Genomic DNA, 27,233 nt, shown 5'->3' with positions numbered 1-27,233 from the left:
TTCCCTATTTTGAATTTGCAAAGAATACTTTACTGAAATGATACTATTAAGGAGAATGTCCGAATATCTGAATATAAAACCAACTTTACCTCAATGTCAATAAAAATGAAATACGTACCGTTTTTTATTGCTGCTATTTCTGAGATGACAATTTGAATGACTTCATAAAATGTTGAGTAATGCATGTACTTTTTATTGAAAAATAATTTTAAATTCACTAAACATTAATATATAAACTCTTAAAATATATAAAAATCAGTATGGCATAGAAACATCAACCCTTCAGAAAAGATGCTTCAATTCCTGAGTCATATAAAAACTTTATATTGAAGTATAAATTAAAATGTGATTGTCAAATATAAAATTTATCCTTGTGCAAATATAAAATATAAACTCCAAGTTGTCACTTTGTTGAATGAAATACAATTGTCCATGAACATTAGAAAGTACAGTATATCTACAAACACATACAAACATATCAAATATACATTGGCAGTTAAAATAAACAAAATATGACTTCTGAAATTTTGTTAAAGCTAGTTATTTTATAAAAAATAAAAATGTATATGTGATAACTCCCAAGTTCAAATTGTAGTGCAATTTCTAAACAATGTTTCATTATTATGTTTCTGTTAGACAGTGCCGCTTTTTGGCTTATCGGAGCTTTGTGAGCTGGTGTTGGGGTTTCCTCGGGCGGAGAGTCTATGTTGTGATTCCTGCCTGTGTGGTGCTGAAGATTCGAAGACAGTTTCCTGAAGAGCAGGGCAGCTATGTGGGTTTTAGGATAGCTAATGATTGAAGCGGGTCACCCTGCTGGAGATAGCCTCCTCCATCTCAGGTCGATCGTAGGCTGATGATAGAGCAGGTGGTATGTGAATTCCCAACACTTCATCAACATAGGGTGATGGGTCCACAAACACTTGGTTGAAGATGAGGTCCAGCAGCTCTTCTACATAACCTGTGCAATATAACAGTTTTCTCTTTAGTAACTTAATTTTGTATTTTAAGTAGTGAGTTTTTATTGTGAATGTAAAGTGCAATTATTTTTTTTATTTATTGAATTATTAATAATACTATAAACATTTATATACATACCGAAAGTTTGCTGTGTCTTCACTTCTCGGACCCTATACTCTCCTTTCTTTGCCTTTGGAAAGGCAAGCTTGTAAATAGGTTTACCAGTTGCTGATGTGGCCTGGGGACGCCCGGCATTTTCATTGTAATGCAGTGCAGCCAAGTACAACCTAACAAAAAGAAAAATGTAAATGACGTACCATGACAAGACTGTATGGTATTGTAAATATTAATTTCTGATCATTGGCTTTACCTGCATAGCATCCCCAGAAATGGGAATACCACATTTTTGGGTGCAAACCGCAGTATGACGCTGTGGAAAGCTTCAACAGTTGACGTCTGGTGGTGAGGACTTAGCTTGGCCACATCCTTCAATATTCTCTTGTTAGCGAGAACTTTCTCCAGCTTGTAGAATGGCATCGTTGCTAAACAAGCAAAAATTTAAGGTATTAGAGTCAAAATCAAAAACAAATCTGAACAAAGAAACAAGCTCTGTTTTGCATTAGTTTTAATCGCAAAGAATATTTTATTTGTCTGTATACAACTTACCAGCCGACAGCCATTTGTTCTTGTCTCTGCTTATCCGTTGCGGATGCAGACAAGCCGGAAATTTGGGGTCTTCATGTACATGTTTGTCTTGTACATGGTTTAAGATAGAGATCCACTTTGCCACTCTTTCAGAACTTGTTGTTGATGATGCAGCAGTCCAGTAGATGTGGTTTTTGATGCTACGTAACCATTTACGCAACTTCTCACACCCCTTTATCTGGCATATCTTGTCCAGTTTTTTGGAAATTCCTGGAAATTAAAGAAAAAAAGACATCAACACAAAAATAATAATAAACATGTAAGAACTGTAAATAGCAATTTAATCTTAAGTAAATGAATAACTGCTAAATTACATACCTTTCTCGATATGCCACACATCGTAAAACTGAGTGACATTTCGATCCCTGAGATATTTCTGTATTTGAGGATGTCGGTCTGTGATGATGCATTCCAGACGAACACCGCGGGCATCCAACAGGTCAAGGCTTCTCTTTAGGCCTTCTTTTTCCATATGGTAACTGCCACCCACCTCATTACTCTATAAAATTTTAAATAAGGTTAAAAAATATATATATATATAAAAATCACACATTTTCAATCCAAAATATTATGCTAGTTCACATAACACTTTTCTGTATTACCTGGACTAACTGTAGGTCGACCAATGTGTTAGTTGCAAGGTCCATCATTGTACAACTCCCATACTTGGCCGAGTGACCTTCAAGAACAAACCGTACATAATTATTCTAAACACATTTTTATAATAATAGTAATATATTTCATATTTATTTTTTATTAGACTGTATTGAATTAGAAATGAAATCTTTTGACTAAATACCTGGGGAGTCAGCCCTCATATCACCTCCAACAATCACATTCTCTCTTCGACTGAGCTGTTCTAGCATTTCACTCTGCCAATTTCTCCACTTGTGGACAATAGCAGGTTCAATTCAAAGTCTTGCATGACGGCGAAATGAATTATATTTAAAAATGTGTAGTTTCATTGCAGCAAATACCTGACAACAGAGAGGAGAATTTTTAGTACAATGTGCATGTACCCTGTGACAAAATTTATATTATGTTTCTAAAAGAAATGTGATAAATTTTGATAGATTATTACCTTTTCAACTACAAAAAATGATGCACCGCTCAAGTAGACAGCAGCAGAAAGATGCAGGTTGCCAGCTGGAGTACTACCAATATATGGCTGACTGTTCCATTTTCTTACAAACTCGCAGTGTAGGCAGACTTGCTGTACGCTTAGAAATGTGCCAAGCCTTTGTGACTTTACATCACATCTCCTCTGACACACTGGGCAGTCACTGAAGAGCTCCATGAGGCATGTTTCATAGACAATGAACTTGGCAATGTTATGAACTGGGCATTTTTGGATTCTGTAAAAATAAATATACACATTAACATAATAAAAAAAATGATGATGAATGTTATGATGACAATACACAATCTTTCAAATAATTTACATAATGCATAAACTCACGACAAGTCTGTTGGTTCAGTTGCAGATGTGCATTCCTCTGCAGGGTCAAATGTCACATCCGAGTCTTGGGCTATAATTTTTGACTCTGTCAAAGTCTCTTCGGCTTCTTCCTCCTCCTCCAGCTCCAGACGAGGTCTTTTTAGTGAAGGTTTGAGGGGTGTCGAAGTCATAAACGCAGTAGAGGACGCTGATGGTACAGTCAGTTCAAAACTGGATATTGTTGTCTGGACACCTATAGTGTAATTTTATTATTAATCTCATTGCACGTTTATAAAGATAATAAAACACGTTTCTAATGCAGCAACTTAAAATAAACTGAGAAATTTTAACTTACTTGTACTCCTACGTTTAGCCTGAAGCGTCCTAAAAGACAACTGGGTACCAACACTGTGTAAAGATGTGTGAAAAGGTTCTGTCTGGCAAGCAACATCCACCTTGTTGCTCTTTGTCGACGTCGTGGCCTTTGTAAGAAAACATACATGTTTTAAAATTACCTTTATTTGATTAAAACATACCGATCTTATTGTAAACAACTGCAGACCACGTGCAAGTACAGTAAAAAAAATTACAACAAACATCCCACATACAAAACAAACTTTAGCTGTAACTTAGTCAGTGGTTATGCTTTATTACAATGTTTAATTTTTTCTACGGTTTCTGTTTCTGATGGCTAAAACCCCTTTATGTACACATTACCACTTAAAGCTTCGAGTATTTAGACTGTTTTAGAAAAGCACAATAGCTGTAAACGCGCAAACATCCGAAGTAGCTTTAGCCGCAGATGCTATTCATTTCTGCTTAACATTACAGTATACACATTACAACAAACATCCCACATAAACAACAAACTTTAGCTGTAGCCAGTACTGGTTACTGCTTTATTATCAATGTTTATATTTTTCTACGGTTTCTGTTTCTAATGGCTAAAAGCCCTTCTTGTACACACTACCACTTATAGCTTCGATTATTTAGATTGTTTTAGAAAACCATAATAGCAGTGAACACGTGCAAACAAACATCCGAAGCAACTTTAGCGGCTTTTAACTTTTAGATGCTATTCATTTCAGCTTACCATTACAGTACAACAAACATTTAACAACAACAAACTTTAGCTGTAGCCAGTGGTACTGCTTTTTACAATGTTGCTATTTTCTACGGTTTCTGTTTCTAATGGCTAAACCCCCTTCATGTACACACTACCATTTGCAGCTTCGAGTATTTAGACTGTTTTTGAAAAGCACAATAAGAAGTAAACACGTGCAAACAAACATCCGAAGCTACTTTAGCCGCAGATGCTATTCATCGGCTTAACATAATTAGAATGCTAAGGCTAGAAGTACATAAAATGTAATACTTACTTGAAGTGAGGCAGGATCACGTATTGTAGGAACTGATCCAGTTTTCAAAAACAATTTACTCGCGAATCCGGAGTTGTATTGTCCCGCGTTCTCGAGGCAGTCTACGCTAAAGTGGTTAGCGCAAACATACAACAGTTTTGGTACATTTTCAGGCACCTTGTCTTCAAAGATAAAACTCAGCCACTTAAGCCTCTGTTGCTCATTTGCAGGAAGACGGTGAAGGCTCATGTGCTGAGCCTTACATCCTAAAATAGCACAAGGGTGTTCTCTCGGTGGCATCGCTTCGACGTACACGCTGATAATGGCGGAAACGGCAAACTCAGGATATGTTAATACGCGCAGCTGTCAATCAATTCGGTGGGCGGGGGGAATCGCACACCTACGTAATGGTGCGATCGATTTGAAAACAGCTCCAATTGGCCGACCCTTTTTTTTGTAGTTAAATTGAAAAAAAAGGACTGGGTGTGTTCATATCACCCCAGTATGATGGTCTATACACTATACCAACACACAGATCTGTCCAAACAGCTTGAAAAGAAGATTTTTTACAATAGGTGCCCTTTAATTGAATCACTGGGAGCAGCAGGACCTAATAATAACACTTCTGTTTTATTTTCATTTAGTTGCAGTGAGTTATTTGTCATCCAGATCTTAATGTCGGTAAGGCATAGGAAAAGTTTTCTAATGATAAATCTTTTCCTAGTTTGATTGGAAAATATAGTTTGAGATCATCACCATAGCAGTGATAGCTTATGTTATGTTTGCAGAGTATTGAGCTTAAAGGAAGCATATAAAGAGAAAATAAAAGAGGGCCAAGAATAGATCCTTGTGGATCACCACGGTGAATAGGTTTAGGTGGTGAAGTAAAGGATCCAATATTTACAGAAAAAAATCTCCCCTTTAGATAAGAGAAGAACCACTGTAAAGCAAGGCCCTGAACCCCAACAAAACACTCAAGTCGTTTAAATAATATGTTTCTAAAGCAGCGCTTGGGTCTAAAAATGTTAAAATCGCAGATGATCCAGAATCCATGGAGAGTAAAATGTCATTTGTAACTTAGCAGTGCAAACTCAGTGCTGTGTTTTGCTCTAAAACCAGATTAGAACGGGTCTCAAATATAAAAAAATGTCCAGATATGAGGTCAATTGTGAAAGTGCAATTTTCTCTAAAACCTTTGAGATAAATGAGGGCTTAGATATGGGCCTGTAATGGTCAGGCACAGCAGGATCAAGATGAGGCCTCTTTAATAGAGGCTGTACAACAGCATGTTTACAGTTTTTTTTACAATGGCTATGACACTTTTTTCAATACATTAAACAAGTTTCCTAAACTCTTAACACGATTAGCACAACATCCGTCTTTTTGGCTATACAACTAACACATTTCTTGTTGCTTTGAGACAAAATGCATCCAGTTAATGACAAATGAAAATTTAAAATGTTTGAACTTCTTTTACAAACAAGCTCAACCAAGACCAAAACAATTTAACTTTACAGTCAAATTTACAAATGCTTTCACACAGTATGTCAAAACAGACAACACCATGTTTTAAACAGAACTTTTAGGCTAAAGTCAAAGTGAATTGTGAATTGAAACACAACACAAATATATTCCTTGCTTATATATTCCAGCATATATATATATATATATATATATATATATATATATATATATATATATATATATATATATATATATATATATACATATACATACATACAGGTGACCTCAGAGGTATTAGCCCCCCTGAATTAGTTTTTTCTATACATTTAACAAATTTGCTAATGCAGCAACATAACTAAAACACACAATTGGCAAAACAGTTCATTTCATGCTCAAAATCACACATTGTAAACGAAACCTCTAAACTACTTTTCAAAATACAAAATTAAGCAAACACAATACACCATGTCTAACAAAACACTGTAAACATGTTTCAAAATGAAATAACTGTTCAAAACACTAACATGTTCTCTTCCAATAAAAATCATTATAATCGTCTGACATTACAGAAACTGCATTATTTTATGTGTCAGCTCTGCCCTTATATTTGAAGTCCCTCAACAGTTTTGTTTTGTTGGGTTTAGTAAATGCAGGCATTTTCTTTCTTTTACTGCAAAAATTCTTTATAAAATATAGCTTTATAAAATTTACAGTTTATGTAAAAAATACAGACACAGAATTGCTGCAGTACTGACTTTATTTGCAAAAGGACATCACTGCAAACAGAAAAAGCACCACAATTATAATAAAATAACAAAGCAATTCTGCCCGGTCTTTTGCCACATGTTCTCATCCACATTACACTTGATATCTTCTATGGCCCGGCACGGTAACTGTGGCCCTTTGGCCTATTATGTTTCTCCCACGGCGACATCCCCAGCCTTGTCAACATAGATAATTTCATGTGGTACTTGACTGGCCTCCAACTTCATGACTCTCTGAAAGTAATTATACACAGTGTATGCAAATGCAACATAAAAGAGAGATGAACCAACAAAATGGCCTGAATGCAAATTATTTACTATAAAATGTAACTCATAGAACAATCAATCAAAGCACACCAACAAATGTCTAGGGATAATACAGGGTTACTGCAGATAACAATGTCAAATTTAAGACTTTTTAAGACCCTTAAGTATTACATATAAGACCTATTTCACAATATCAAAAACACGCGAGAGAAAATGCAAAATCATAAAATTTGTTATAAAATAACTGTATTTAAATTGAACAGTACTAAAGACCGAACTGAAATATCACGATGCACCAACCACGATACGTATTGCGAAACTCTCGTGACGTACTGTGGTACTCTCGCGCCCCCTGCTGCCCCTTGAGGTTGACGTCGCTTGTCTCTACCTAATTGAACCAATTTAAACATCTTTATTTCATCACATTTGATTAAATTGTAATAGTAATAATGATGAGATTTTGTTCTAAATATTATATTCTTAAGTTAGTATTTTTCAAGTGCAAGCCATGTCAAGTGACTTGAGTGAGAGATCACTCGGTTACTACTGTATACGCAGGATGGCTGCTTCACATATATTGAGATTGCAGCTCCCTGTGTTAGGTCGCCTGTGTAGAAGCATTTTGGTTTTCCAGTGGAGTACAGGAACAGAATTTGTGTCATAGAAAAAGCGCACGCCTATCTGTCGTAACTTTCACAAAACTTAGTCATAAGAATTATTATGGTAATTTCACAATGTAAGGGTGTAAGCAAAAGACTGCAACAGAACTTCCAACTAAAGTGATTTAATGTAAAAAAGTGAAAGCAGAATAATGTCCAAATATATACAAAAAAGAGAAATAAAATAATAATAAAAATAATATAATAATGTAGCAAATTCAAACAAAGTATCAAACAAAAACTAGATAAACTCGAGTAAGGGGATGATAGTGAAGCCAAACAAAAGAAAGAAATATAACAAAACAATTCTAATTTATGAATTACCCCTTACCTCGCTAAAAACTGATCAAAAGAAAAAAAAAAGTCCTTCAGCGCAGTGTGTATACTGACAACACTTCCCTATACTGAATAAAATAAACAAAGATGACATTCACCTCTTACCTGATGTCTTTAACAATACATTTTCTACATGTTTGCAAAATGGAATTCGTACGACATCTTCCCTTTCCACCTAACGCTGAGGTAAGAGTGAACTTGAGGAGATATAGGCTAGCTCAATATTGTCAGAAAAGAGCCAAAAAAAAAAACAAAAAACATACAAATTAATCTAAATAAAAATGAGCAAAACTCACTACATTTCTCAAAGTGGGCAAACGTAATGGAAAATAATTTTACCCAAACGAAAGTTAAGCATAAACAAGGAAAATCATAATCATGTCAGTAAAATACACCAAAAACGAGATCAAAGGAAAAAGCGCTCTCTCCCTGTCTTTATATCCCTGCGCCTTCTCCGCCTCGCCTCTAAAACGCAGCCAGCTGCAGACTGCAGTGAATGAGCGTTCGCTTGCACCGTGTGTTGTAGGAATGATTCTCCTTGCAAGGCGCTGCAGTCATGGAAATAAGCGATCTTGTTTCTCCCAGGACGATGGCAGATTTTCCTCTGACTCCTCTAACTGAAACTTTGAACAGTAGGCTACTCTTGCACTTTCTTCATTATTGGCCGTCTCATAACTACCCATTCTGCAAAGGCCAATCTCTGCTTTTTCGCTGCCATGTCCTAATTATACGATATCTCCACTGCAATTAGCTAATTATAATGTATTTTTTTATTACCCGACCCGTGGTTTATCCGCAGCGCCAGTAGATATAACCGCAATTTACGCATCACTAACGGGAGGTAAAAATACAACCTTTACGGCTACAACTGTAACATTAGTTGCAGACAAAACTGCAATGTTTTTTACTGGTGAATATGTCATTTAAAAACACTTTAGAAACACAGTATATGTATATTTCTTCATTCATTTAAACTGAAACCTATCTATCTATCTAAATGAAAACTTGATCAAAAATGAGCATCACTATGTCTGTGTCTGCACAGAGATCAAGCTTCTCACTGGAGAATGTGGTCATTATGGTGTTTTTGAAGAAGAACTTAAAACTTAATTAAACCGAAATAAAAACGACAACAACAAAAAAAGAATTTAAATGAATAATTGATTTAGCTTTACATGGTAATCGGAAAAATAAGACCTGTGTAAAAATATTTAAGACCTAGAACAGGGAATTTAAGACTTTAAAGTCCTTAAATTTAGATTTTTTTTTTTTAAATTTTAGACTTTTTAATACCCTGCAGAAACCCTGTAATGAAGATAAAGAACTTAGAATATTATTACAACAACACTTTAACTACATGATATAGGTAATGCAAAACAAAACCATAAGGTTAAAGTCAATGAGATGGCAGGTCTTGACATGAGGACTCCTGAGTAGCCACAGCGTCCTGGGGTAGCTAGCACAAACAACTTTTATATATCCATTGATGAGTAATGCCAATCTGGAGTCTTGTGATCATCAAAGTGTATTAATATTGTATTGTAATACCTGTCACTCTGCCTAAATCATAAAATATTCATCAAGTTTGTATTCTACTCAAAAAAGTAAATGTAGCAAACTAGAAAGAATCTTGAACCTAAAATGAAAGAAACTTTACTAAAAAAAGATGCAAAACAGGACAATTGAATGGGCTTTCTAAACTTGAGGCCCTGGTATACTGCAAACTAACCGTCCTGGAGCTCCACCTTCTTATTAATGTGCAGTGTCTTCCCAGTGATTTGTTTTTCATTCAGGGAGTCAGACAGAGAACATCATCCAAAACAACACTAGCTACATGAATACACTGAAGAGTAGAGTACAGATGTATCCGCACCTGTACAATCACTTTCAAAGAGACACAGAGGTGCTGTTTGCCAGATATTTATGAAACTGTTCTTCTCTCAACCGCTATCATTGTGTTTACAGTAAACGCAAGGAGTGCAACACATTTACAACGCACCTATTGCAGTGTAGGAAAACAGTACACCACCACTCAGCCTTTTCAAACATTATTCAGACATGAAACGTCCTGTGCACATGTGAAAATGTTTTGCTGTATTCATGTCATGTGTGCAACTTTTTGTCCACGTGTTTCTTAAGCTGCATCGAATGAGCGAAACTCTGTAGACACTGATTAGATCTGTACGATTTCTCTCCAGTGTGAATCCTCTTTTGTGTTTTCAGATGTGTTCACTGATTAAACCTCGTCACATTGTGAACACTTGTACGGTCTCTCTAGTGTGAATCGTCTGGTGCAGTTTCAATTTTGGCGCTTTAATAAAAGTCTTCTCACATTTAAGCACACATATTCTTTTACACCAGTGTGGATCTTCATGTGATTATTAAGGTTTGCTGATTGGTTAAAACTCTTCCCACACTGAGTGCATGTCAATGGTTTCTCTTCAGTGTGGGCCTTCATGTGTTTATTAAGGTCTGAGGAGTTGCTAAAACTTTTCCCACACCGAAGCTGCGGTCACACTAGAGTTTGAGCATGCAGAATTCTGTTGTACGGCGCTGCAAAAAGAGGCAGGATTAAACAAGACAATTAGACATTTAAAAAATGAGCGATTGGTCCATATTTTACATTTGTCCAGAGAGGTCATGTTTTGATCTTCCATTAGTCTCACACTGTCAAGTTCACCAAGCTTGAACTTTGCAATGCAGTGAACTGCAAAACTTGATGCACGAACTTGCATTTCTGGTCTGCCGCATTCGCTTGTGTATGAATGGAAATCTATGGGGAAAAGTCCAGTGTGACCACGGCTTAAGTGCAAGCGAATGATTTCTTTCCAGTGTGGATCCTCATGTGTTTATTAAGGTTTGATGAGCAGATGAAACTCTTCCCACACTGAGTGCAAGTAAATGGTTTCTCTCCAGTGTGGATCATCATGTGTTTATTAAGGTTTGATGATTGGCTGAAACTCTTCCCACACTGAGTGCACGTGAATGGTTTCTCTCCAGTGTGGATCTTCATGTGTTGATTAAGGTGTGTTGATTGGCTGAAACTGTTCCCACACTGAGTGCATGTGTATGGTTTCTCTCCAGTGTGGATCCTCATGTGTTTATGAAGGTTTGATGAGCGGATGAAACTCTTCCCACACTGAGTGCAAGTAAATGGTTTCTGTCCAGTGTGGATCCTCATGTGTCGATTAAGGTATGATAAGCAGTTAAAACTATTACCACACTGAGTGCATGTGAATGGTTTCTCTTTAGGATGAATCTTCATGTGGTATTTAAGGTTTGATAATACAGTGTAACTCTTCCCACACAGAGGGCATGTGTATGGTTTCTCTCCAGTGTGGATCCTCATATGTACATTAAGTTGTGTTGAGCATCTGAAACTCTTCCCACACTGAGTGCATGTGAATGGTTTCTCTCCAGTGTGGAGCCTCGTGTGGTTATTAAGGTGTGATAATTGTCTGAAACTCTTCCCACACTGAGTGCATGTGAATGGTTTCTGTCCACTGTGGATCCTCATGTGTCGATTAAGGTATGATAAGCAGTTAAAACTATTACCACACTGAGTGCATGTGAATGGTTGCTCTTCAGTGTGAATCTTTATGTGGTTTTTAAGGTTTGATAATACGGTGTAACTCTTCCCACACTGAGCGCATGTGTATGGTTTCTCTCCAGTGTGGATCCTCATATGTCCATTAAGTTGTGTTAATTGTCTGAAACTATTCCCACACTGAGTGCATGTGTATGGTTTCTCTCCAGTGTGGATCCTCATGTGTTGATTAAGTTGTGATGATGATATGAAACTCTTCCCACACTGAGTGCATGGGTATGGTTTCTCTCCAGTGTGGATCCTCATGTGTTGATTAAGTTGTGATGATGATATGAAACTCTTCCCACACTGAGTGCATGGGTATGGTTTCTCTCCAGTGTGGATCCTCACATGTCGTTTAAGTTGTGATGATGATCTGAAACTCTTCCCACAATGAGTGCATGGGTATGGTTTCTCTCCAGTGTGGATCCTCACATGTAGATTATGTTGTGATAATTGTCTGAAACTCTTCCCACACTGAGTGCATGTGAATGGTCTCTCTCCAATGTGGGTCCTCATGCGAATCTTATGATCGCCTTTTCTTCCAGAACTTTTTTCACGCTGAGTGCAGGTGAAACAATTCGTGTCTCTCCTTTCCAAAATACCATCAGTCTGTAAATGAGTTTTTTCCTCAATTTTGACATGATGTTCCTCTTCTTTACACCACTCATTCTCTCCAATTAGGTCTGAAATAAAAATAAATAAAACATTAGTTTTCATTAAGTCCTTAAAACTCATCAAAAGCTGAAAAATGAAAAGACACTGGAAACATTGGCTACACATACTGAAATTTTGATGCAGATTAAATGTAAAATAAATCAGATCATATTTTGTTCGGTCCATTAATGTGTACACATTTAAGGAGATTCAATTCAATTAATCTTTATTTATCTAGGGCTTTTACAATGTAAACTGTGTCAAAGCCGCTTAAAATAGAAGTTATAGTAAATTAAAACTGTGTTAATCCAGTTTTCAGAGTTTCTTACATAATTGATCATAAAAGTCATTTTGGTCATATTGATAAGACAGATTTGAAAGCTGTAAATGATTTTTTTTTTGTATATACTCACAATTACTACAAAATGTTTTACTAAAATTTGTAAAGCAAACAGGGAATGCTTGTTCATTGTGTCCCTGACTGGTAAACGCATCAGAAAAAAAGGTTCTGGAGTAACAGCTGAATATTTGCCTCGCAGACATGAGACATACCTGTACAACATGTGCATAAAGGCTGAAATGTGCACCTTTCCCCTTGTGTGTGGTTGGGTCATTTTCATCCATTCTGGGGTGATTGTAAGACTTAATTTGGCCAAACGTTCTCTGTGTTTAAGCAAATGGACTAATATTTGGGGACATCTTATTTCGACATATTCTGACAAAAATGCTTCGTTGGCCTCTATAATAACAATTTTTGTTTGATTGCAAATAAAATACAATAGAAAATAATAATAATAACAACAACACTGAAATCACTCATAAGCATGTAAACGAGAGTAATAAATTAGTAATAAATTAATTCCCCATCACTGGGAAATTGCTTTAAAAAAATATATAAAATCAAATAGACTCTCGGCAAATTAACTCCCTTTTTGTTATATTCATGGCTGTTTTTTTCTCCATTGGCCTCTATTTAGGGATGCACCGATATGGATTTTTTGGCCGATACCGATAATTCTTCAGAATTGGAGGCCGATAGCCGATATGTATAGGCCAATAATTATAAATATTTCAAAATGGTATATTTTTATACAGCAAACTTCATAAAAGATTGAACTGCTCTTATAAACTGAGTAGTCTATGCTCAAAGCAAAAAGCTATAACTTCAGAATTGCAAGGTGATTATATAACTATATTCACCATTTCACATAAATTAGCATGCAAACAATCCATTATTTCTTTTTCTTCAAAAAGCAAATTAACATGCAACTTGACTGTTGCATAAAAATAATAGGTTAAATAACAAAATGGAATTTAATCATGAAGCAAGTTAAATGTATTTAAATAAGATGAAAATGAAAGAGCTAAGGACCGAAACCAGCTCAAATGGTCTTGAATAAAATGTTTTACAGTGATGTACACGTGTACAAATATGTCATGTCCGAAAAAGCCTTTTTTGGAGGTGTATTGACAGTTTAAAGCCACCGAACAAGTGAACAGCTAAATACAGATGATTTAGTACATTTAGTAAATGCGACACAGATTCATCCTTTTGAACACGTGTAGGTGCTGCTTGTCAATCAGACAACGCTTATGCGCTCATTCTTGCTGTCAATTGCAATTCCTCTCTCCCGTGCTACAGTGTGTGTGTGTAGTGACAGCTCTCACGCGCGCTTGATATAATCAATATGAATATTCCGATTAAATTGAATACAATCTTACATCAACAACACATGGCAAGCAACGAGTTGATAAGAACAAAAAATCAGATTACAAGCAACCGTTATGTTTACACGTGTTGTAAAATGTGCAGGTCCTTTAGCGGGACTGGGCTGCAGTTTGGGGGTGTGTGAAGCGGAGAAGGAGAGAGAAAGGAGGAGCGGTTTATGGACAATGAGACTATTTTCAGTGACTGATTTGTTGTACCACACGGAAAGTAATAAATATGTTGTACTCGTTCATTCACCGGCTGCAACAAAAAGAGAAGGCAGTTCACCTTGAAACTAACATTATTCGGCCCTGGAGTAGTAAGTGAATCTTCCCTGCTTTCTCTAACACAACAAAGAGACAGAGCAGGGTGTATTCCAGAAAGCTGGGTTAACTTACCATCTGCTAAACCCTGAACTCTCGGTTGATTTACCCAAAACCTGCTTACTGCGAGTATGTTGGTTCCAAAACAGGTGATAAAGAGTTAGATAAATCAACCTCCTGAAGATAACCGCGGGTTAATGCGCGTGCACGGCACATACCTAAAGGCCTTTTCAGTAGATCGCCGAATTCACGTGTCACCATAGAAAGTGACGGTGAGAAAAAAAAAAAAAAAGGCATCACACTTTACAGAGGCGGAGCTAAAGGTTTCAAACACATTACACATCTGCATCAACGAAGGAAAGAAATGTAGAGAATAAGAAATAATTGAGAAAAAATAAATAATAAGAAAGTTTGTTAATTAAATTACACATGCCACTCTCTATTTTATGCTAATGAACAATTAAACTTCTCTTTAACATAATTTTTAAGTATGTTGTGTAACCATTCATGCATTTAATTTTCCTGCTATTAATTTCTTAAGGCCACAATATATGTATTGACTAATATGTAAGGCTTATAGAAATAATCTTTCTGGAGCTAGAACTCTGTCCAAAGTCATTAAACACAGAAACATTCCCCTAAAAGGTAATATTTAATTACTGGAGCTCTGTATTTAACACTCTAAAATATTCTTTCTGTCATGCATCTAATAGAAAGAGGCCTGTCTAACTGCTGTGGGCAACCAGATAGAGGAGCTGCTATGTCCTTCAATAAAGACTCATCAGTGGTTGAGTTATTTGACCTAAACCACACAATCTGTCACTGTTGTAAGTGATTGTTGTCAGGTATCTTTAGGTTCTTTTTATGCTTTTATGCTGAGGCAGAAGTTCCTTCTGCCTCAACTGACAAGCAGTGTAAGAATTTGTCTGCACTTTTCCATATTTGAATTTTACTTTTGGATCACAAAATCTTCTATTTTGTGTATTTAATTATCTTATTAAAAAAAAGATATATATATATATTAAGGGTGGAGCCGAACCCGAATACGGTATTCGGAAAGGCACGAATAGCGTGTTTTTACGAATACTTATTTCGAACAAATACTTGAAAAATTATTTGTATTCGGGAGCAAGAAAAACACTATATCAAAAAGCAGAGTTTCCTCATGAGACCACAGTGCATGCCCGCGTGAGTGAGTGAGTGAGTGAGAGAGAGAGAGAGAGAGAGAGAGAGAGAGAGAGAGAGAGAGAGAGAAAGAGCCGCTCAGTCGGAGGGCGGGGCGGAGGTGTCTGGCACAATCTTCTCCACAGATACAGACAGAGAAGGCTCGGCTGAGCGAAAAAAAATACTTATCTGCATCACTATTTTTGTTAAATAGATTTGTGTACCTTAATTGGGTTCCAGATGCAGTTTATAAACTTGTAGCGGAGTTTGATCGGGATCGGGAAGTGTGGAACCGGGTGCTCTGTTTACGCAACGTTAACGTTAGCTCTGTTAGCGCGGTAATTTAGACAATAGACTGTTGACAGAGTAACATTAACGTTCGTTTATAAAGGTTAAAATGATGCTTGTGCTGTTGTGTCGAATAGTATGTACTTATGGGAGTTATATGGTACGTCTACATTACTGTCTTTTGCAGACAGCAAGATATATGCTATAGGCTAGTTAACCTTAGCATAGCTTCCCGTCACTTTTTATTAACTTGAAACTCCTCAAATACATTTGGGCACCCGAATAGAAAAAGAGTGAGACTGCTTCTGAGCCATTTCTTGGTCCTCCACCAGTCAAAAAAAAAAAAAAAACATGTTCTTTGTGGATAAATTTTACAGTCAGTGGTGCTGCAGATAAAACAAACTGATACTGTAACGTTATAATGTGTGCAAAAGTGAAATCGGCAGAGATATTAAACATCTGTCAACATCTCCTATGCATAATCATTCATTTCTTTTCGGCTAAGTTCCTTTATCAATCTGGGGTTGCCACAGTGGAATGAACCACCAATTTATCCAGCATATGATTTACGCAGTGGCTGCCCTTCCAGCTGCTACCCAGCACTGAGAAACATCCATACACTCTCTTTCACACACACACACAATAGGGACAATTTAGCTTACCCAATTCACCTGTATTGCATGTGTTTGGACTGTGGGGGAAACCGGAGCACCCGGAGGAAACCCACGCCAACATGGGGAGAACCCAGTCATGGCTCGAACCAGCAACCTTCTTGCTGTGAGGCGACAGTGGTACTCACTGTGCCACTGCGCAACCTTCTATGTAATGTATTATCACATGCACTAAAAGCATCCTCTCCTGATACTGTCTGTGAACCCCCCACAAGCATCAATCCCCTCAATCAGCACAGCTATGCTCTGCTAAATCCTCCACAAGCACCAAACCATCAACACAGCCACATTCTGCCCCAGCAAGTCAGTTTCAAACATAAAAAAAAAAAAAAACTTTGTGTCTGTTTTGTGGCAGGCAGATGACAAAAGCAGGGCTTTATCTTTTAGTATTATATAGAATACTTTTGTTCTGCCGGATCTCCCAGGCAGGGTTTTATTTAGATTTATTTAGTTAATTTTAGTTTTTGGAATTCTGTCCATTGGAAAGAAGTTCTTTCAGAAGAAGAACAGTTTTTTTGAAGTATTATTTGTTTTTATTCTGTCTATTCAGTGTCCTTCAACAAGAACGGTGGTGGTGGGGTTCATAATATTCACAATGGGATTTTATTAGTTGTTGGTTTAACCATGGGTGAGATAATAGCTTCTATGTTATTTTCTTTTCAATGACGTTTCTTGTCACATGTTCAAAAACAACAACCAATATTGCATGTCTATAATTTATATAATGGGTATAATTAAACAATACTTTCACTATAATGTAAATTAGAAGTGTAATAGAAAAAATATATATTTTTGCGTCATTTAGAATTTTACTCGAATACAAATACAAATACTTTTCCCCCCCTCAACAAATACAAATACCGGCTGCTCCGCACATCCCTAATATATATATATATATATATATATATATATATATATATATATATATATATATATATATATATATATATATATATATATATATATATATATATATATATATATATATATATATATAGCTGTATTAGATCCATCTTCAAAGATAAATAAAGTCACATGAGCATCACCTTAAGGTGAGAAATGTATATAAAAAATATGTTACACATTAAAAGGTGCGTGTATAAAGCACTGTAAAAAATCATTCATTTTATTTCAGGAAATGGAGAAATGAACAGACCAAACTATTTGATTAAACAGTTTTTTGACAAATTATATTTCTTAGCACTCTTCCATCTCTTTTGTCTGCTTGGGTCACTGAGATTTCCTCTGGGTCAGGCTGCAGGTAGAGTGTCACCATAAAAGGCAGAAAATGGTATCTTTTGTCCTCCAGCAAGTAACAATGTAGTGCCCAGTAATGATTTGATTGTATAATACAAATATAATAAAAATAAACATTGTGTAAAGCAACATTCGCTTTACAGTTTTTTTTTTTTTTTACTATATTTGTATTATACATTTGAATAATTACTTCCTGAAAATCAGCCATTTAGCCACAACATGGTGAGGAGGTGGGGTCATTACATATGAGCTGGTAAGTGGAAGCAGTAATGAGTTTAATAGTTGAAACACCAAAAGATTAAGGACAGAAAATTAAGTTTTACCTGCACATTTATACTATGGACAGATTTCATATTATAAGTGTCCTTTAGTGACAGATTGAGCTTTAAAACTGGCTGCAATTAATGCACACAATAGCATTTGGAAACCCTGAAAAAAATTATATATAAAAAAATGTAGGTGTGTGTGCGTGAATGTATGCATATGAACGACGTCCTACATCTTAAATTATGGACATATTTTCCTACAAAAGACAAGAATGCCACTTCTAGTAATGTTATACAGAAAAATGTGAGGGGTGCAGAAGGAGAGAAAAACACAAGATCTGTAAGTGAGATTCGAACTCACTCCACTGTGTGCTCCGCTGTTCATTAACGACGCACTGTCCACTAAACTATTGGCGTGCTCTGAGTCAGCTGTGTAATGACACACAGTGATTTATGACCAAGGAATAGGGCTGTGCAAAAATATCGATATATCTATTGCGATAATTTATTTCATGATCGTGTATCGTTAGTCCAACCTGAAGTATCGATTCATATTGTGCCAAACAACCTCCTCCTTTGCTCCAGTAGATGTTGCTAACTCGCTATCAACAAAACGCTAAGTAGTATTGTATCAGCAGTTAGCAAGAGTGAGCATAGTGGAAAATATAAAGGAGCCTCCTGCTTTTAGAGCTGACGTGTGGCTGCATTTTGGCTTTAACACTATACCAGAGTACTGAATTAGACAAAAAAAAAGCCATTTGCAAGCTTTGCAAATCTATCTTAAAATATTCGGGAAACACTACGAACTTGCGTCATCACTTAACAAGACACCATGCAGATGAATTAGTGGCACTGCGACCTCAACCGAAACCTCTTGATTCAAGGAAAACTACACTGGATAACATCATCAACAAGCTTCTGTTTGCCTTGACTAACATTGCAGAGTTACTGAAACTGCTTAGGAAGAATGGGACATAAATTGGAAGGTCCTGTCGTTGTAACAGACAACACGTCAAACATGACCGTGGCAGCACAGCTGGCCGGCTTTTTGCATGTAAAATGTTTCGTGCAAGCCATCAATTTACCCATGTGCGACCAGTTTTACAGCAAAATGTTTATATTTTGTAGTGGAAACCATGCTCTTTAAAAGTTCTCTCTAGTTGTCTTGACAACACAAACTGCTGCTTAGGGATGAGCCGCGTGCAAAACACTTGCGGCCGTTAGAAACCATTCGATCGGCCCTTTATGCAGTCAAACTAAAAATATATATAATAATATTTTTAATCGTTTAACTGATACCATTAATTGTTTACAAACGCACCCTTTTGGTTAACGGTTAATCGATTATATTGAGCATCCCAACTTGCTAATAAATTGTTTAACATATATATGTGACTTTAGTGGCATATTCATTTTTAATCAGTGTTAAATAACAATATGCATTTAATACAGTTCTGCGAGTTCTCTGTTCGAGAACTGTGCAGTTCTAATGAATTGAAATGGATAGAAAATAAATTGGAATTTAAATTGTCTACTGACTTCATCAAGTTGTCAATATAACATGACACACATACTAATACAAACTATTGCAATATATCACAATATTTATTGTATCGCGATAAGCGCAGACTCGCGGTTTGTCATATTTGATTTCAAAAGGTTTGGTAAATACATTAACGATTCTTTTGAAAATAAACATTATAAATTTGGGTATGAAAAGAACTATACACTTATAACCCTCTCACAATGAAAAAACTGCTCCGGAGCAGGTTATGTTCAGAGAGTAAGTTGCTACGGCTACTTAACATACCCAGAAGTTACCTTCGATTTTGAAACCAAAGCTGAGGTTATCCACCTACTTACTCTCAAACTTACGCGGGTATGTCACATAACCTGCTTTCTGGAACAGCCCCCAGGAAAGGTTTACACTTGTAATATTTTTCCTGAGGCGATTTAAAGCAAAATAGACAATGACACTCAATCAAACACATCTACAATGATAAGGAACATGGTTACTTACTGAGTTATTAACTCACAGCAATACCACATAAAGAAATGACAGACTTTGAAGAAATAAACAGTGTGAGGAGAGATCCATTATAGTGCACTGGGCAAGTCTGAACAAGTTCCATCTATGCGTGTAAAACAACATGGCACTTAAGATTTTAAATATAAAACTTAGTAATTTGGTAAAACAAAAAACATTAGAATAAAGACAACACTGTTCTCTACGAAGCACAATGTGTAATTTCAACATAATTTATTTAATTATGATAATTTTAAATGCATTTTCAACTGAAATTCTCATTACCGAAACATGTCCAGGTATGTTTGAATGTGTGTTATGTTGTAATTTAAACAAATTATCATGAAAATTTCAGCATAAAAACAAATGAATTGTTCTAAGAGATTATCTTACATGACAGAACAAATAGTTTACAGAATTTTTATGTATAATGATTATAAGAAAAAGCTGAAAAAAATGTGTCCATGACAGATGTTCTCATCCTCCGCAACCATTTTAAAGTAGTTTATAAATGCACAAAGAGTTTAAATAAAGTTTAATTGTGAATGAAGGACCACATGGGCCAGTTGTTTTAAGATGGCTGCCAGAAAAGAAGATATTTTATATTTCTCCAGTTAAATATAAAATTTTCTCCTGTCAAAATGGTTACACGACTTTTTGATTATCATTACCGAAACAGGTTTTCTACATTTACATAATTGTTAGATTTACATTTTTATTGTGAAAATGAACTTCTCTAAAGTCTTAATTATAGGCACTGAGTAAAAAATTGCTAAATCATCATAGCTTCCCTAAAATTAGCAAAACATGTTAAGGCACCTCATTCTCCACAACTCTTTTCTCATATACCGCAACCATTTATGGACTGTTGCGGTAGAGAGAACGGCTGTTTCGAAAATGAGAATTTAAGTTAATTGCACTCCAGTTCAAATTACTCTTTTGAATTTAATGTTAATTTTAAAATGTACTAACTGTTAATATTTTTGCTTTGATATGTTTCATTTTAGATAGCTGGCAAGTGAAAAAAGTTATTATTTAGCTAAAAGCTATATTGGGAAAAATTGTACAGCAACCCAGAACTACTTGAGGAGTACAGAAGGAAGGAAAGAGAGGGATTAGATTTGGAGATGTAGATCAGCGGGTGTAATTACTAAAAAATAACTCTACAGTGTTAGGAAATGTATTCATTTAAGTTAATAATTTAGTTTTAATCTGCACACACAGTGCTCTATTTTGACGGTCCATGCTCAAAGCGCAAAGCACAGGGCGTGTCAGAATCCACTTTTGCTAATATAAGGACGGAAAAATCTGCTTTGCACTGTGGCGCATGGTCTAAAAGGGTTGAGTTTATTTTCTTAACGAGTTATAGGTGTGTTTTGAGAATAAACCAATCAGAGTTTCCCATTCAAGAGCCAGTTGTGTCGCGCCATGGCACATTTGCTATTTACATGACGTAAAGTAGAAAAACTGAGCATTTCACTAGCAAGAAAACAGTTAAACGGAGCATCTACAGCGCGAGAATGAGAGATAAAGCATCTCATAATCTACTTTCACTTTCGCTCTCATGGAAAGGGAAACCTTGTGCACAGACATCAATTAGCCTATAAATAATTAATTTACTTTAAGCGCAAATATTTGTTCAAAACTATTTATAAATTCAGTTCTAATTTTCAGCAAACTAATAAAGAACAATAATAACGAAGTGTGTTAAAAAAAACTGAGTTGCATCCAAATACACATGCTGCACCATCAGTGTCTGCAGATATCATAATGTCAAATTTAAGACCTTTTAAGACCTTTTTAAGACCATTAAGTATTAAATTTAAGACCTATATCGCAATATCAAAAACACGCGAGAGAAAATGTAAAAGCACAAAATTAGGGGTAAAATAAAGTTATTTAAATTGAACAGTACAAAAGTCAGGTTTAATGCACCATTGAACTACAGAAAAAACAAACATCTTAATGCAGATTTATACTTTCACCTGACACCGCATCGCACAACTCACGAAAGGGATTAAGGCTTTTATACTTGACACGTTCAACATTACGTGTTTTTTTCAACATTAGATATTTTTTTGAATGACAGGGGGCGGTCCAAAAAAACTGAAAGTAAAATCAGACAAATAAAAAGATAATCATTATCATCTAAGATGTTTTTGGGGGCCTCTTTTTTGTTTTAACAAACTTATCCCTCAGAGTTTTTCCAAAGTTTTACAAAAACTTTCCTTCTTTCCCATGGCTGTTGCAATTTCTAGCCAATAATTATTGGTCATTCTGGCAAGCAGAAATATAGCTGTGATAGAAAATAGGAAAAAACTTGATTAGGTATTATAGCCTACTGTACTATTCACTCTTCAAATAAATCCCACTGTCAATCTCATTTTATCACTAAAATAAAGTTAACCAGTGTCTGCTGTACAGTGTTTTGTAAAGTACAGTAAAGTACTTCAATTACTCTCTTGTGGTACTACTATAGTTGCTATGGTAACACAACAAGTGTATTAAAAACAAACTACCCAGTGCTTTATTTTATTTTATTTTTTTACAATATAGGGTTTATTTTTCTACAATTCAGCACAATTTACTGTAGTAAAACTACACTGTATTTCATTGTATCAGTTCACTATTCTTAATAATATATGCTGAAGCATCTCTGGAAAAGCACGAAGAAGTCAGACGGAGCTAGAGCAGGTCAATCGCACGTGAGCAGCCAATGTTTGGAGAGCTCGCAAACAGTTTTGTCCATGAACAAAGGAAACCGGCGCGTGAGCAAAGATTCGCTCTCTCGTATTACAGCGCTCCCGACTTATAAAACTGCGCTTGCGACAATTGTCAGTGAAATAACGGCATACTCTGCCAGCCGAAATCATGTCGCGTGCACTCAAAGCGAACTTCCACAAACACAGCGCACAGCGCATCCACAAACATATCACATTCGCCACGCGCACTGAGTTTAATATCAGAAAGCTGATTGGCTATTGCAAGTTGACTTTTTTGTATTTGTAATACCGCAAATTACAATTGGAATAGTGAAATAAAGAACTACAACACCCCAAAAACCTAGCAACAACAACAAAAAGAATTTAAATTAACATTAGATGTAGCGTTACACGGACATCACATAAATAAGACCTGTGCAAAAATATTTAAGACTTAGAACAGCAAATTTAAGACTTTTTAAAGCCATAAATTTCGATTTTTTAATTTAAGACTTTAATACTTTTAAGACCCCACGGGGACCCTGACCATATGGTCTAATACCTGACAGGCTGACAAATCTAAGCTTGTTTTTAATAAATACTGCTAATAATGATAACATACAAAAGCAAATTGAATTAACTCAAAAAGCCTCCCGAGATGAAGAAAGTATGAAGACAGTGGTTTTAAATTCATGTAGGCTAGAAAATGTTTTGTTATATTTTAATCCTTTATATTTATATCCTATATATTTATATCCTATATATTTATATCATATATATCCTTAATATTTAAATTCTTTCTCAAATGTAAAGATATTTGCGTATTGCTCTACATCTTGTGTGTATTAAGCAGTAAGCGAGGCGCACTCTGCGCCAGACAATAGACCGGCTTTGTTCTGGTCTAAAGAACAGACTATTATAGTTTTTCAAAATAGCAAAACACCAAACACGCCAAAACACGCCTGCTTTTTTAGATCAGACTGCCAATGGGCACACACACTGTATGAGCGCAAATGAATTTGCTATTTAAACAGCATGGCACAAAATGTCAAAACGACTATTGCGCCAAGCTGAAACTAGCAAATAACACTTGTGTGTTAATTTTTTTTTTTTTTTTACCAGATGGCGTAACTAAAAAGGGGTTGTAACTTATAGTAAGTTAGAGAGGTTAGCAGTTATTGACATCCCTTTGAACCATGCGAGATGTCATAACGAGATTTTATTGGGAAGATGGCGGAAATACTAACAAGGGAACAATTTCAGCAAATGTTTTCATGAGTTTTCTCCAAATTTATCCACAACCTATTCACTTGAAATATTATATTAATTAATTTAGCAACTTTCTGACTTCGTCGAGTGTATCAAGTATGAAAGCCTCCACAAATCGTGGATTTTGCAGACTGTTGCGGAAATTAGATTTTTTTTATTCCTTATTTTGGAAATTATGCTCAAAATGGTACTCAATTATATGTGTTTTAATTAATGTTGACAAATGCTCCAGACTTTGTTACAATTATCTGCAAAAACAAAATGTTAATTTAAACATTTTTAAAAACTCATGTTTGAAATTTTTTAAACTCAGTTTTTGTGAGAATCACCGGTGTGCGGCAGGCAGGTCTGTACAATTACGTAATTTATTGGCTTAAAGAAATCGGCCTAATTTAGACATCGGATCTATAACGATAATCTTAAAAATAGCATTTATCAGCCAATAATGATATGGCTGCCGATATATCGTGCATCCCTAGTATATATATTAAAAAAAAAGCAACCATCAGTGAAACAATCAGCCTGGGAAAACAGCTGCTCAAGTTAATGCGTAATTTTACAATTAAAGTATTTAAATATTTAAAGTATAATAAAATAAGTAATGTAATGTGTGACGTTTATAATTTGAAAAAAAAAAACTTTTATACACCTTTATCTGTTTTAATAAATTTAACAGTGCACTTGTGTGTCTGCTTGCTATTTTTTATTGATCAAGTGATAGAGGTTGATATGACATTTAGAAGGTAAGCAGTACTAAAAATTATTTTTAGAAAGAATAATAATCCCACTAATCTAGTAACAGTACATGTCTAAGGTCAGTGAATTTAAGCCAATTATTTATTAAAAAAGGATAAGCCATTCTCGTACGTGACTTTGTTCTGTGTAACTCAAATGTAGGCAATAGCCATGTTTCCATCCAAATATATTACATACATTTATGTGCAAAACTGGAATATCACATAAAAGATGTGAATAAAGCAGCGTTTCCATCCAATGAGTGAAGAACAAAATTGTCACTTTATGATTAACTGACGCCAAATATCAACAGTAAAAAAAGAATTTAATGTGGTAGAAGAAGCTGAGTCAATAAAACTGCATTTTGACAAAACTTAAACCCAAAAGATTCATGGCATTGGAACATACATTTGGGGCTGAAGCCCCAGAAGTCCAACAACCCCCCATGCTGCCCCATGATCAGGAATAAACACTAACCTATTTGTTGTTCAGACTCCTCATTTTTAATTTTGCATGGTTCTGGATCACTCATGTTCTCGCTGTCCTTCAAAAAACTCTTCACTGGAGCCTGGGGTCTGTTCTTCGTAGCACACTTAAATGATCTAAGATGATTTGGCAGATCCTGGATCTGTTAATCTTAATAACTGATCTCTAGCTAATTTGGTTCTTTAAATAAGTTCGTGAATCAGATTAAAACCTCTGGATGAACTGATCTGAGATTGCTGCGTGTGTTGTGAAGGACTTATCTATCGAGCCTTGTTGTGGGCTGCAGGCTTGGCCCTTTCATGTGTCAAGAGCAATTTATTTAGTTTTACAGTTAAAGCGGATTTTCCTTATTATAGTAGTATTATTGTAGCCGTTTTTTAAATCAGTGTAAAGAATAACAGGATGTTTACAAAAGCATTTTGATATTGGTTAAGGCATCTGTAACTTTTATGAAGTCATATTAACTGTCCCAACATGTTTATGACTGCATAAATGTATTATTGCTTTAAAAAAAAAGTCAAATATTGAGCATTTCAATTATAGAACACAAATTGTACTAAAGCGATCTAAAAAGTTCAAATCAATAAGTTTTCTCTTTGCACTTAATACATATATTTTTAACTTGTTTTTATATTGTTAAAAACTTGTTGTTATGACAACAACTGTCGGATCAGTTTTGAAGAACGAACTGATCCTGGATCCAGCTAACTGAGTAATCCACGTACAAAGAACAGACCCCTGATGGGAATATTCCAGCGATTATTGCTGAACTGGAGGAACTTCACTGGAGGAGGAGGAGCTTCACTGGAGAAGACAATTATTGTAATTACACGTTATTTGCATATATTTATATTTTAATGCCTTATCAGCTGCACTGGCTATATTTATGGCAAAACTTGTATTAAATATTCAATATGTAATTGACAATCATAACTCTCTCTGAAACATCATTAGATTTGTTTTAATCACCAATAAAAACAACACTGATAAATTCTTAAAAGCTCTTGCAGTTTGATCAATGATAAAAAAAAAATTCTCCTTAAAACACATTTTTAAACATTTGCCTTAAAATATTTCCTGCATAAAAACATTCTCTAATATTATAAAAAAAAAAAAAAAAATATATATATATATATATATATATATATATATATATATATATATATATATATATATATATACACACACACACACATTCTGTTATAATATGTTTTACCATCAAAATAGTCTCACACAAGTTACACAATAGTTTTTTTTCCCCTGTTCAATAAATGTGTGCAAGTCTTGAGTGGCTGATTCTACATCTCATGTGCAGCGTAATCATGTCTCTGATTGCTTACATTTATCTGGGTTTTGGATTGAGGTAAAGTTGGTTTTATATTCGCACATTCGTTAATTTAACTGTCTCGGTATTGTTTACCATGCCAATTTGAATATTCAGAATTAGCTTGCAAGTAAACTTTAAAACAACATTATCTAATAGACTGTAAACAAAGTTGTACTTTGATAGTCATTTGCTGCAAACTCACTATTGAGGATTTGCAAAGAATACTTTTCTGAAATTATATTAATAAGGAGAATGTCTGAATATCCAAATAGAAAACCAACTTTACTCTATTGTATTGAGGTTAGCATGCAAGGATTAGCATGCAAGGATGACTTGAAAACAACATTAGCACTATATTTATTTGACTGTGAACAATGTTGTACTTTGATAGTCGTTGGCTGCTAATATGATTTCGCTATTTAGAGTTTGCAAATAATGCTTTTATGAAATTATTATTATTAAAGGGAAAGTCCAAATGTGCGAATATAAAACCAACTTTACCTCTAACTTATCTAAAGTTTACAGCGTAGCATCGAGCTAAAAACAAGTAAGTATATTAGCATTGAGCACATATGTTAAAGCAGTTAAACCCGCAAGATAATTGCAGCAAATCTGCGAACACTACAAGATCAAATATAGTACACTTACTTTGAATAGATGAACAACACCAGTAACATAAATGGAATTAAAGAGCAAACTACAAAGCTCTGCACTCTCCACTCTCCGCCTCAGACTGCGCGCCATGGGCGGGATACTTGCCTGCACGCTGATCAGCGAAAGCGGATTGGCTGCCTGTATGTAACTGATTGACTCTTTGAAA

The 27,233-nt window shown here is 35.3% G+C and overlaps 3 protein-coding genes across 13 annotated transcripts in view; 1 reads left to right on the top strand and 2 right to left on the bottom strand.

Moving 5' to 3' along the window:
• Nucleotides 1-27,233, top strand: part of LOC148680249 (uncharacterized) — a 174,714-nt gene that overhangs the window by 106,831 nt on the left and 40,650 nt on the right. The gene's annotated exons all lie outside the window — the stretch shown is intronic.
• Nucleotides 178-4,782, bottom strand: LOC148680251 (uncharacterized). Its single transcript, XM_088650045.1, has 10 exons — nt 3,456-4,782; nt 3,122-3,353; nt 2,744-3,017; nt 2,462-2,639; nt 2,265-2,341; nt 1,981-2,161; nt 1,624-1,872; nt 1,328-1,499; nt 1,096-1,244; nt 178-958 (listed from the first exon to the last, which is right to left on the bottom strand). The coding sequence occupies exons 4-10, from the start codon at nt 2,526-2,528 to the stop codon at nt 789-791; spliced, it is 1,065 nt and encodes a 354-aa protein (XP_088506171.1). The 5' UTR covers nt 2,529-2,639; nt 2,744-3,017; nt 3,122-3,353; nt 3,456-4,782; the 3' UTR covers nt 178-788.
• On the bottom strand, nt 6,662-27,148 carry LOC561361 (uncharacterized). 9 transcript variants are annotated; one of them, XR_015942472.1, is made up of 6 exons: nt 27,062-27,148; nt 25,823-25,890; nt 25,078-25,168; nt 12,002-12,220; nt 8,412-11,918; nt 6,662-8,219 (listed from the first exon to the last, which is right to left on the bottom strand). XR_015942472.1 is itself a non-coding variant. In XM_088650025.1 (5 exons), exon 5 carries the CDS (start codon nt 11,799-11,801, stop codon nt 10,752-10,754), a length of 1,050 nt encoding a protein of 349 aa, XP_088506151.1. In that variant the 5' UTR covers nt 11,802-11,918; nt 12,002-12,220; nt 25,078-25,168; nt 25,823-25,890; nt 27,062-27,148; the 3' UTR covers nt 6,662-10,751. The 9 variants fall into 9 exon arrangements, 5 of the variants coding, with proteins under 5 accessions (XP_088506151.1, XP_087104821.2, XP_088506150.1 ...); XR_015942470.1 differs by having other exon boundaries at nt 25,078-25,890; XM_088650025.1 differs by having other exon boundaries at nt 6,662-11,918.

Source organism: Danio rerio, chromosome 4, assembly GCF_052040795.2.
Source record: "Danio rerio strain M-AB ecotype USA chromosome 4, GRCz13ab, whole genome shotgun sequence".
Taxonomy (NCBI): domain Eukaryota; kingdom Metazoa; phylum Chordata; class Actinopteri; order Cypriniformes; family Danionidae; genus Danio; species Danio rerio.
The sequence above is the reverse complement of the archived record's forward strand: the minus strand, read 5'-3'. Positions and strand labels throughout refer to the sequence as shown.

Excerpts from the sequence above, each read along its gene's own strand:
- LOC148680251 (XM_088650045.1), bottom strand. The coding sequence starts at position 2,528 with ATGCTAGAACAGCTCAGTCGAAGAGAGAATGTGATTGTTGGAGGTGAT. Across the intron at positions 2,342-2,461 it reads TATGAGGGCTGACTCCCCAG|GTCACTCGGCCAAGTATGGG; the intron begins GTATTTAGTCAA and ends TTGTTCTTGAAG. Across the intron at positions 1,873-1,980 it reads TGTGTGGCATATCGAGAAAG|GAATTTCCAAAAAACTGGAC; the intron begins GTATGTAATTTA and ends TTTAATTTCCAG.
- LOC561361 (XM_087248693.2), bottom strand. The coding sequence starts at position 25,132 with ATGAGTGATCCAGAACCATGCAAAATTAAAAATGAGGAGTCTGAACAA. Across the intron at positions 12,221-25,077 it reads GGAGTCTGAACAACAAATAG|ACCTAATTGGAGAGAATGAG; the intron begins GTTAGTGTTTAT and ends TTTTTATTTCAG.